Source organism: Apium graveolens, chromosome 2, assembly GCF_009905375.1.
Source record: "Apium graveolens cultivar Ventura chromosome 2, ASM990537v1, whole genome shotgun sequence".
In the NCBI taxonomy this organism is placed as follows: Eukaryota; Viridiplantae; Streptophyta; class Magnoliopsida; order Apiales; family Apiaceae; genus Apium; species Apium graveolens.
Window position 1 is genome coordinate 247,155,728 of NC_133648.1, and position 12,394 is coordinate 247,168,121.

Sequence of the window (12,394 nt, forward strand, 5' to 3'; positions counted from 1 at the left end):
AACTAAAAGAAACACATAATCCAGATCAAACAAGTAGCAAAACAAGATAAATTCTAAGTGAAAGGGATCAGGAATAAGCAAAAGCAAGAAAAGACCCGGTTCCATATGCTTAAAAAACTTACAGCCAAGTTTGAAGAGTAATTTATGATTCATGAACGTATCCCGGGTAGGCTGGAATCCGAGAGAGTCACAAAATGCTCTCATTTGGTTCAAGGCCCGACCCTCCAGAACAGCAGTAGCAAATTTCGTCTACATACCCTCCATTGTGAAATAGGGCAAGTAGGACAGGTCATAACCCTTCAACATTATGATTTCCCCATTTCAGAACTTCAAGGAAGTCTGGTGCATTATAGGCTTGGCTCTACCCGGGCCATACCCACACTCTGAAGTCCGGAACCTAATCTCATAAAAAGGCTTCTGGCTAGACTTGGACAGATAGAAAATTTGTGGAAGAGTTTTAAGGTGGGCAAGAATCTGGCTTTATTATAACAGGCTATGAACCAGTTCATGGACTTAATCCCGTTGGGGGTGATCTGTATCGGGAATATCTCGTAGACATGTTTACATAGGTGCTTGAAAAAAATGTGGCAGCGAGGGCTCCACCCGGATATGAGGTGCTCCATCCATACCGGAACAAAACCATCTTCCGGGCGGTGATAGATCCTTTCTTCTGGTTCCGGCCACCTCTACAGGATATCAGGGGTCAATTAGAACGCAGCTCGGACAACCTCGTCTATCTCAGCCGGATCCGTCTCTGCATAAAGGTCCTTTAACTGATAATGATCCCGGCTAATGGGGAACTCAGAGAAAACCCTCTCAAGAGCCTCCTGGTTGTAAACCCCAGGGTGGCCATTGGGTTGCCTATCATTCCTAACCCTCCCATAATAAATATCATTTTCAATATCTGCGGGCTTGACTACAAAATGGTATTTCACGTTGGTCCAGTAGCCCTCAGGTGTGAAGGGGGCCGAATTCTCTGGAAGCCTCTTGAACTGGAACTTTGAAATAATTTATGTCAAAGAGGAGGCTTTCTTAACCATCTCTACCCGGAACTCAGTTCTCTCGGTTGAATCAGGGTCACTTTCCTCACTTGAAAGACCAGGGTAACAGTTGAAAGCTCTTCTAGAAAGCTTCTTGATCCAAACCATACTCACTTGAAAGATCATGGTAACATTTGAAAGCTCTTCTAGAAAGCTTCTTGATCTGGACCATATACCTATTAAAATCAAGATGAGTTAGTCTAGATTCCTACAATTTTTAAGTTTTTGCTAAGCGGTCCGGATCAGGGACGTTATGTTAGTTTTACCATCGCCTAATGATCTAGACCGCTAATGTAATTCCAACCCGGAAAAACATCAATGACCTGGATCACATATACTATGAAAACAAAAAGACCCCCCTAAGCACATCCACAATACCAGATTTAAACACAACCCGGATAAAAGAAGACAATCATGGACCCGGATTCTGAACCTTGACACAGATCCGGATCCAAACAACCAATATCAAACTTAAAACATTCTATCACATGCGATTCAATCAAAGAAACTAATCCAGATCCAGGTCATGACCCCCGAACCCGGATCAAAGCAAAACCCTCTCCCACAAACAATTCACCCAAGAATCGAAAACCAAAACTTTTCACATATATATTCATATATTCAAACCAAGAACATAAAGAACACACCCAAAAAACCCAGAAATATCGGACCCAAAAACCCAACTTTTCTTGCAAAAAACACAGCAAAATAACCACAAACGGACAGATCTACACATACATAAAAAACCAAGCCACAAAACACTTATATCCTCCACTAAAAACAACCAAGAACTCCCATTTTCATTACCAATTCGAAGACAAACAAGCGAATTCTAAACATGCATGAACTTGAAGAGAAAGTTCGAGAAAACGAAAAGAAAATTGCAGTAAATCGAAAAGAAGGAACACAAGGAAACTTACAAGTTGAGAACGAACGGAGCGACAGCTAATCAACGACGGAGAAAAGAGCAAGAAATCTCGAAGAAAATCGAAGAGGCAGAGAAAGTGAAAGGATGTGGTTGTTGGAAATACCAAGTGAATAAAAGAAAAGAGAGAGGGGCATGCCTTTTTATAGGGGAGTAGGGGGTGCAACTACCCCTGCCACATGGCACCCGATGATTGGCCGAGAGGGCAGTTACAAAATAAAAAAAATTATATATACATATATTATATATATACCAACAATTAAAAGCACATTAAACCCCATAATCATTATGGGGCGATTTTCTAGGAAAGCAACTGCCCATTATTCAAAATCATGGGGGGGGGGACTGAAAAAACGTTACAAATTCCCCCCATTTTTCAGGATCCAAAGAACTAGACCTGGATCAGTACACCCTACCAAGATCTCTGACAATCCGAATTAGTCTCCTAAAAGAGCAAAAATTTCTCTAAGCCAGCAAAACTCTTCTATCTTGATCCAGATCTGTCTCTACCACACAAGACCCGGATTGGGGGGAAATAAAAAAGCATAAATTCTTCAAAGGAAACCAATTTTATCTACCTTAATCTGAATCTGTCTCTACCACACAAGACACGGATTGGGGGTAACAAAGAAGCATAAATTCTTCAAAGGCAACCAACTTTATCTACCTTGATCCGGATATGTCTCTATCACACAAGACCCGGATTGGGGGGCAACAAAGAAGCATAAATTCTTCAAAGGCAACAAACTTTATGTACCTTAATCCGGATCTATCTGTACCACACAAGACCCGAATTGGGGGGCAACAAAGAAGCATAAATTCTTCAAAGGCAACCAACTTTATCCACCTTGATCCGGATATGTCTCTACAACACCAGACCGGGATTAGGGGGCAACAAAGAAACAGATTTTTTTCTAAGGCAACCAATTTCATATACCTTAATCCGGATCTGTCTCTAATACACAAGACCCGGATTGGGGGCAACAAAAAATCAGAATTTTTTCAAGGCAACAACTACGTGCCACTGCTTCACCCCCTCATCTAGAAAATCTGCATAAGGGAGTGGGGGGGGAAATGATAGGGTATAAGCAACCTGGCTAGGGCCCAACCCAGATCTAGGGTAATGCAGGCTCAGCTGATGGACCAAGACCCCCTCGCCCAGAGCAGTTAAAGTGAAGTGACCGGGGCGTAGCTGCCAACCCAGGACCTGGATCATCTACCAACCTGGGTCCATCCCAATACCAGGATCACCCAGCCAGAATAGACCCGAGGGGGGCCCTACAAGCGCATGCACACCCCACAACCCGCCAAGGAGGGGTACGTGGGCACGCGACAATGACAGCCATCAACTAACATATCAGACAAACACGACGCTTGTCAAAGTACCATTGGGACAACCTGAAGGTGGTCCTTGCCTAGACATGTGTCTGCAATCTACCCAAGTCAGGCGTCCTCCGCCTCCAACAACCAGCGACCATGATCTAGAGGTACCAACCCCTAAACCCTACCTTTGGGATATATACCCCCATAGATGAAGGGTTTGGGGGTTAGACAAATTTTGAGCACACACTCTCATACATACAGCTTAACACATACAACCACCCTTGTCCTCTCTATCTTCATCTTCCCCAACCAGACTCTTATTCTCACACCGGAGGCGCTGCGGGGACAAAACCTCCCGCCAGTGTAATTTTGCAGATACCCAACATCAGTTACACCCCGCTCTCAGAAGGAAGTTTCAGGTACGACATCGGAGAGAGCCGTCCCGCTCACCAGAGTTATCAGTTTATGTACTTGTTCATAGAAGAAGGATATCTTGTCTTAAATAATTCTTCAAAACATGTTGTTAAAATCCCACTAAATACTCTATAAAGAGTACATATTATGGAACTAACCCAAACATTATCATTGGAATCTTAATGTTCTCAGGTTGGTTGTCTTTAGGTAGCTCAGGGATGCTTCTTATCATTTTCAATCTTAAATTTTTTATTTTAGCAGCAATAATGCAACACAAAATGGAAGTAATCAAAGTGAAAGCTATTCCAAACAAGGGACGATACTTTTGATACTTTTCAGGTAACCAACCTTTGAAGGTGCTGTAAATGTAACTATACATGGAATCCACGCCACCAGAGAAGAGATAGAAGATGAGAGTAGTAACTTTGAGGCGTCTGAGTTTTTTATTAATGTGACTTGCTTGTTCAAGGAACTAAGTGTTTCCTAGGGAGAGAACTAATCTGCAGGTCAGAATTAATAATGACTATTGTAATTATTGAAATTTATGGATAAAATGTGATACAGATTGAAAATAAGAACAACTTTATTTCTTCATTTTGTACATATCACAAATACACCAACAAACCTTAAATAGGCAAACATAAACTAATTGCCTAAACTTTTGCGAACTCAAACTCTATCAAATCCTGTCCCAAGTGGCGTACTATATCACACCTCTATTAAGATAAACATCTAGTTTTAACTAACTAATTCATAAGCATATTTTAATTTATCTATTTCAAATCTTTAATTAGGTAGTTTATTAATAAAACTCAATTGTTTACGGGCCTTAGAGCATCTCCAAGGAGAGTAACTATATCCGTTGGCTATATAATTAGAAAATAGATATTATGTAAAATTTTCTGAACCTGTAAGGAATTGTGCTACAGTGTTATTAGGTATAATGATTAGCTATATTTAAAAAATATTTTTTATTGTTATTTTCAAATTTCAACAATTATAGAGTAATCTTTTAACAAAGGGTTGGTAAGAAATTATTAATAAAAATTAATTATTTTTTACTTGATATAAGTGGAAATAATATATACATATATATATAGTAAAGTTCTATGGAATCCTCCTTTTAATTGAAGTCCTCGGAGTCCATCTATGTTCTGCAAATAAAATATCTTCTAAAATGTGTTATCTTGCAAAACATGTTTTACAAGTATCATTATTTCAATAAAATCATGCAAATCTCATATATTTACAAGTACAATATGTATGTTCTACAACATAAATATTTATGTTCTACAAACTAAGCATGTTTTGTAGAATAATATATTTTGCAACGTTCTACTTGTAAAATCTATGCAATCTGCAAGATTTTCAATAAAATTGTGATATTTGTAGAATATCATTCGAAAAATAATACGTTCTGCAACAATTTGAGCTATATTTTACTTGCAGAACATATATGGACTCCAAGGACTCCAATAAAATAGGGGACTCCATAGAACCTATGTTGTTAAAATATTTAAATCATGATAAAAATTAATTAACAAACATTACTTTTATATATTATAAAACATTTAACTAATTCTTTTTTATCCAAGTAATTTGTTAATAGTTTTTTATTTTAAAATGTACAATAAAATTATTATATAAGTAATTAATAAATTTGGTTAACAGTGAGTTTTTTTTACAGCCTTTTGATAATAAACTTTTACAATTAATATTACTTAAAGTTAAAATATAAAATTAAATTAGTAATTATATATATTCAAATTTAAAGATACAAAGGATCCCTCCATTTTTGTAAAACTCCATTCAATTCTAAAAATCCAAACCTTAATTATATATATTTGATGAACCTGGAAGTTGTGGCGGGAAGGAGCGCAGTAGGGGAAAAATAAGCAGCTGGAGAATTAATTTAGAGGGAAATGACGTGGCCTTGATATTGATAATGGTCACTCATTCAACATATCTAACGTGCTACTTTATCGACATCTAAAATTTTACCTAATAGATGTCTCCCTTGAAGTACTGTTTTTTTACATATCATGTATATTTTTAAAATTAGGTTGCCACATAGACATTATTGTTAACAGGTGCTTGACCTTGGAGATGCTCTTAGTTCATTATGTTTAAAACTAGGGTTTTATAGTCTATATAAGTTGAATAATATTGATTTTCTTCTTCGAATTCGTATTATTAATTGCTTATTATGTTATTAGCTGTTCTTTTCATATTCTGTCCTACATCAGAAGTTCAAACATTTAAACATGTGAACCAGTTTGGACCATAAGGAACTTCTTTTGTTTAAAGGTTTCCAGAGCATTATACCTTTGATAATAAGAAAAAACTTACTGTTTAACTCAATTATATTATTCCTATAAATAAATAATCTGGCAATAATTAAAAATAAATAAATTTTTTAGCATTTTTTAATATTAAAAGAAATCTGAAACGATCCGTCCTGACTAGATGTTAGCAGGTAAAATGTACTTATCGACTGAATGTTAGTGAAGATCAGCTGATCATGTCAAGGTGAACAAAATGGTACGGGAGGTCATTTAAAGACGTCTATTAACTGAGGAAGATTTTGAAGTTGCATGGCTATCCGACTAATTACTGATTGTCTAATTAGCAATAATCTCTAGTGTTTGCAGTGCGAAGTCTGCAGCTGTCTTTACTGGGAGACGGGAGGTACTGTATATGTGGTGGTTTGTTTTCAGTTGATCTTGTGTGTTATGGTAGTCTCCACTGTAGAACTTTAATTTAGATTGCTAAAGTAGTACGTTCTTTTGGTTGTTCTGAAGTCCAAACTCCTTGAGGGATTTAAATTGGCTGTAGAAGATTATGGTTTGAATGAAGTTGAGCTGATAGGAGGCAAATATACTTGGGAGAAAGGAAAAGGTACGGTTAATTGGGTTAAGGAAAGATTTGATAGGACCTTTGCCACAGATTCTTGGTGGAGCATTTTTCCTCTATGCACCCTCTCGGTTTTTCATGCAGTAATTTCGGATCACGAGCCCATTAAACTGAATCTATTCAACACCTCCATCACAAGGAAGCAGTTCAGGTTTAAGTTTGAAAATACTTGGTTGAAAGAAGTAGATTTTGTCTCTGATGTGTCGAAATTCTGGCAGGATTTTCCTCCAATTTATCTCCTTCCAAAGCTCATCTCAGTGTCTTCGTATATGGCTAAGTGGGGGAGAGTTTTCTTTCATAAGTTCAGAGAGAAGGTGGTTAAACAGAAGAAAGCTCTGGACAATTTAAAGGATAGGGAGGACAATGATGGGATCCAGGCCTACTTTAGTGAGAAGGCAAAGCTGGAAGAGCTGTTATTACAGGAGGAGACTTACTGGAAATAACGCGCTAAGGCATTTTGGTTGGAGGAGGGAGATACCAATTCAAATTTCTTTCATGCTACAACATCTTCTAGGAAGAAGATGAATTATATAACCTCCCTGCGAACTGATGATGGACGAGTGCTATCCAATCACAATGAACTGTGCACTTTGCTTAAGAATTATTATGTGAATATTTTTGCAGAGACTAACACGGAAACTGAGTTCCCTGAATATGAAAGTCAAATTCGAGTGACTGCAGAGAAAAACAGTCGGCTTACGGGGGACCTCTCATTTGAAGAATTCACAGAGGCAATTAAAAGTATGCATCCTAACAAGGCTAGTGGCCCGGATGGTTTAAATCCCGCCTTTTTCCAACACTTCTGGAAGCTCATTGGTAAAGAGGTGTTCCAATATTGTCGTACCTGGCTGTTAGAGGCGAAATTTCCGGCTACTGTAAATGACACAAATTTGGTTTTAGTCCCAAAGAAGGCAAGGTGGAAGAGGCTAAAGATTTTAGGCCTATAGCTTTGTGCAATGTTCTGTATAAAATTGTTGCTAAAGCTCTTGCTAACAGGCTTCAAAGAGTTCTTCCAGGTCTGATCTCAGAAGAACAAAGTGCCTTCATTCCAGGACGAAGCAGTATGGACAATGTCCTCGTGGCTTTTGAATTGATCCATTACATGAAGAGGAAAAGCAGTGGAGATGTAGGTGAAGTGGCCCTTAAGCTTGACATAAGCAAAGCCTACGATCGGGTTAGATGGGGGTATTTGAAAAAACAGATGTTGTCTATGGGCTTCTCAGACAAATGGGTAAGCTGGATGATGATGTGTGTCACTTCTGTGTCATATTCAATCTCTTATCAATGCTCTAACATTGGTCCAATTATCCCCAGTTGTGGTCTCAGGAAAGGTGACCCATTGTCACCATATTAATTCCTTCTTTGTATTGAGGGTTTGTCTCTCTCACTTAAATATGCAGTGTCTAATGCCTCTATTACAGGTTGTCGAATTTGTACGCAGGCTCCGACTGTAACTCATTTACTTTTTGCAGATGACAGCTTTTTATTTTTCAAGGCAAAAGCAGAAGAAACAACATCCATCAAATGCCTCCTTAATGGTTATGAGCTCTTTTTTGGTCAAGCAGTGAATTTCCAGAAATATGCTATCTACTTTAGTAGTAACGTTCGCAGAGACAAGCAAGCCGAAATAAAGGCCATCCTTCAGGTGAACAATGATCTTGGGAATAGAAAGTATCTTGGACTACCTTCCCTTGTTGGCAGATCAAAGAAGGTAGTTTTTAACTATCTGAAGGATAAAATTTGGTCGAAAATAAAGTGCTGGAATACAAAGCTGCTATCACGAGCGGGGAAAGCTGTTTTACTGCGCAATATAGCTCAATGCATTCCTGCGTACACCATGTCCTGTTTCTTAATTCCGAAAACTCTTTGTCAAGAATTAGAGCGAATGATGAATTCTTTCTGGTGGAGTTCTAACTCATCAAGCAATAATGAAATTAAGTGGCTCTCTTGGTCACGAATGAGCATGTCAAAAAAATAGGGGGGGTTAGGATTTCGTGACCTGCATGGATTTAACCTGGCTCTCTTGGGTAAGCAATGCTGCAATCTTCTAAGGAATCCAAATGTTTTGGTGTCCAGATTACTCAAGGCTCGATATTATCCTGACTGCAGCTTGCTCCAAGCTAACAGAACTGGGGGGTCGGGTTTAACTTGGTCAGGTATATGGGAAGCAAAGGAATTTGTGAAGAATGGTTTACGATGGTTTATGGGAGATGGTCGCTCAATACATATATATCAGGATAGATGGTTACGAGGTAAGCCAAATTATTGTGTTGATCAATACACTCAGCAACAAGCGAATAGGTACACTAAGGTATGTGATTTTTTGTTAGAAAATCAGAAGGCTTGGGATGAAAGGAAAATCAAAAGCACTTTCAACACTACTGATGCTGAAGCCATTTTAGCAGTTCGAGTCTCACAAAATAGTACAAGGGACAGGGTAGCCTGGCTCCATACGATTAATGGACAGTTCAATGTGAAATCGGGCTACCATCTTTGGCAAACAGCCAAAAATAGGGTGACGGATGTCCAACAATCTGATGGATGGGGGAAGCTATGGAGGCTCTGTATTCCTCATAAGATCCGTGTTTTTCTCTGTAGATTATGTCGTAACAATGTCCCAGTTCGTTATGTTTTGAGGGAAAAAGGATTTATGGTTCCCATTAGTTGCTCTATGTGTACTGGTGATATCGAGCACCTGATTCACTTGTTCTTTGAGTGTAACTTTGCAAAGGGCCTATTGGCACTATATGGGAGTGCAATATGATATGTCAGCAGTAGACAATGCTCCTGAATGGCTCTTAAATTAGCTGCATACTGAGACCAGTGAGAATCTTATCAGGATAGCGACGATAGTGTGGGGCGTATGGTGGGCAAGGAACCAGCGAATTTGGGAGAAGAAGACAGTGACTCCAGCAGTTGTTATGCAATGGAGTGCTAGACAGGTGTCTGACTGGAGGGTAGCGCACAACAAAGATAAACAAAGTCGAAACCACCATCTGCAGAAGGAAAGACCTTAGTACATTACAAGGTGGGTAGCTCCAGCGGTTGGCTCTTTGAAGATGAACGTTGATGCCTCATTTTTTGACAACTCTGAAGCGTTCTCTATTGGAATGGTTGTACGAAACCATCAGGGGACTTTCATTCGAGGCAAAATGATGAGGTTTGCTGGTAGAGTTCAAGCTCTGGAAGCCGAGCTAGTGGGTATATTGGAGGCTATTAAATGGTCTGCTGAGTTCCAGGGGAATACAATCTGTATCGAAAGTGATTCACTGTGTAGCGTGCAAGCAATAAAAGGACAAGACCAAAATCAGTTGGAAACAGGGTTATTAATTGATCAATGTCGTGAATTGCTCAAAAGTAGAGATTGGGTTTTGTTGAGTTTTATTAAGAAGCAGGCAAACAAAGTAGCTCATTTGTTAGCTAAACTTCCCTTTACGCTTAATAGCTTCATTGTTTTATCGTCTCCTCCATCTTATGTGTTGGGGACACTCATGTCGGATATTTAATTTCTATGGAATTTCCTTTATTCAAAAAAATAGAACTACTCAGAATCTTATGGATAACATAGTACGTTCTTTTGGTTGTTCTAAAGTCCAAACTAACAAAACTACTAAGAGTCTTATGGATAATTTTTTTATGCAGCAAATATTGATTCTCTCAGTATTAAAAATACTAGCTTAAAACTCGTGCTATGCACGGAGTGCATATTTTTTTTAATATTATATAATTTTAAAAAAATACTTGAATTCAATTCTTAATTTTGTTCATTTAAAAATTTAAATGATATGATTTCATGATAATTATATAAGTAAACGTATATATTCATAACTTTTTTTAAACATTTAAACTTATTTAAAGTGATAACATTGGTAAGGGAAGAAATATTATTATAATAATATTATTATTTTATTGAGGGTAAGAATATAATATCTCTATTATGTTGGTATCTTAAAAAAACTATTATTTTAGCATGGTAATTACTTAATCGATTAACCATAACTCTATAAAAGATATTTGAAAAAGGCAATATTACTGATTGAACGATATAGTTTATTGATATTTGTAAGTGTATTTTAAAAAAAAAATTATGTTTTAAATAAAATTTGATTTTTTTTCACATGAATAGGATACGAATTATACTTAGTCTAATATTAATTTAATTTATCTCGGATAAGTGATTTACCTTATTTTATTTTAGCCTGATGCCCAATACACCGACTAAATCAAACTAATTATTTTTAGTTTAATTTTATTTTTTTAAATTTTGGACCAATAAGATAATTTTATTTTAGACTGAATAATTAGTATATATGTTTTTTTAGTCGAATTGTATTTTTATTTTATTTTTGTGTTAGTCTGAATCAATTGTATAATGTATTTTTTTATCGTGGATATCCAAGTTCATTGGTATAATTTTTTTAAGAGTATTGATAGTATTATTATTATTTTATCTTAACCCGAGTCACATTATATATTAACCAAATTTTAAGAATTATATTTAGTTTGTTTAAATTTAATTTAGCGCGAAGTGACAAATTAGAATGATATAGAACTCAATATGAATTAAAATTTAAATTGGTAGAAGAAGTTGAATTTAAATATAAATTATAGTGATATAGAGTTCGATATAAAATAGAATTGAAATTGGTAAAGTAATAGAGAAAGTTGACTTCAAGATCAATTAGAATTAGAATTGAACGACCCAATAATTAGAATTAAAACAATTAAGCAAGGATAATAAAGTAATTTCAGCAAGTACCGACCGACCGACTACCAAACTTTTAATGTTTCGTGTATTATAATATAGTAGAGATAGATAGTATAGATAATGAACTGGTTTAATGTGATTTAATGTCCTGTAAACCCCTCTGGGTTGCCCTGAAATACGATTTAATTTAACTATTGAGTCATCGTGTTCTCTGGTAATGGCCTTGGGAATTAAGAAAGACTAAAGACCACTAACATCTGTTGTGTAATTGTAGAGATCGTAAAACTTGAGGCCACAATTATGATTATATCAGGGAAAAATGCTATCCGGTGTCAGTTATGTTTATTTCTATTGTTACTTACAAAATATACTAATATATAACAGATGTCATGAACAACCAATTAGATTTTACAATTCTGATTTATTTTCATATTTTAGGTCAAATGAAAATCCAAGTGTTGGGGAATAAAAGAGTGTAATAAACTCTTTTAGGATACACCAGACTTTAACAGCAATGCTCAAAGGTTACCGGAGACAACAATTAAGCAACACCAAGCTAAGATATATGCAACTACACTTTATACTTCCTCTTTATGTGTAAAATAGGATGATGCACTGATCAATAAACAGACAGAAAATTGCAGCAATATAGATTAAAATAACAGCAACAAATAAGTAAAAAAAAAGCACACCAGATTTTTGTCGTGGAAAACCCTCCAAGGTGAAGGGAAAAACCACGAGATGACAGTAAACCACCCACACTAAAACACTTCCACTATTAATAATGGGATACACAAGTTTCTCTCTAGTTAATACTGGAGGTACATACAAACATTAATCTTCACAGAGATGTGGGTTTCACTAATAACATCAAACCAATTTTGGATATTCTCATCGATTTGTAGTAGAGAATTCAAAGATACAAACTTGTTGCTGCTGGTACATCCACCTCTGGGATTGTCTTGAATCACTTGACGCTACTACACAAAACGTTTTGTCTCCCCCCTTTATTTCCTTTTATTTTTCTCTCTCACTCTGACATTCTACTGTATTTTTTTTCATTTATGTAGT

The 12,394-nt window shown here is 36.6% G+C and overlaps 3 protein-coding genes across 3 annotated transcripts; all 3 read left to right on the plus strand.

Annotated features, from left to right (window-relative positions):
• The first annotated feature begins 6,168 nt into the window (after positions 1-6,168).
• Positions 6,169-7,058, plus strand: LOC141699305 (uncharacterized). The gene is made up of 3 exons (XM_074503490.1): positions 6,169-6,178; positions 6,332-6,390; positions 6,504-7,058. The coding sequence occupies exons 1-3, from the start codon at positions 6,169-6,171 to the stop codon at positions 7,056-7,058; spliced, it is 624 nt and encodes a 207-aa protein (XP_074359591.1).
• A 78-nt stretch (positions 7,059-7,136) lies between these two features.
• LOC141699321 (uncharacterized) lies at positions 7,137-9,379 on the plus strand. The gene is made up of 4 exons (XM_074503491.1): positions 7,137-7,531; positions 7,612-7,846; positions 8,057-8,445; positions 8,692-9,379. Exons 1-4 carry the CDS (start codon positions 7,137-7,139, stop codon positions 9,377-9,379), a joined length of 1,707 nt encoding a protein of 568 aa, XP_074359592.1.
• Positions 9,380-9,674: 295 nt separating this feature from the next.
• On the plus strand, positions 9,675-10,121 carry LOC141699337 (uncharacterized). The gene has a single exon (XM_074503492.1). It carries the CDS (start codon positions 9,675-9,677, stop codon positions 10,119-10,121), a length of 447 nt encoding a protein of 148 aa, XP_074359593.1.
• The last annotated feature ends 2,273 nt before the right edge of the window (positions 10,122-12,394 follow it).

Excerpts from the sequence above, each read along its gene's own strand:
- LOC141699305 (XM_074503490.1), top strand. Across the intron at positions 6,391-6,503 it reads TCTTTACTGGGAGACGGGAG|TCCAAACTCCTTGAGGGATT; the intron begins GTACTGTATATG and ends GTTGTTCTGAAG.
- LOC141699321 (XM_074503491.1), top strand. The coding sequence starts at position 7,137 with ATGAATTATATAACCTCCCTGCGAACTGATGATGGACGAGTGCTATCC. Across the intron at positions 7,532-7,611 it reads TTAGTCCCAAAGAAGGCAAG|GCTTCAAAGAGTTCTTCCAG; the intron begins GTGGAAGAGGCT and ends TCTTGCTAACAG. Across the intron at positions 8,446-8,691 it reads ATAGCTCAATGCATTCCTGC|ATTACTCAAGGCTCGATATT; the intron begins GTACACCATGTC and ends TTTGGTGTCCAG.
- LOC141699337 (XM_074503492.1), top strand. The coding sequence starts at position 9,675 with ATGAACGTTGATGCCTCATTTTTTGACAACTCTGAAGCGTTCTCTATT.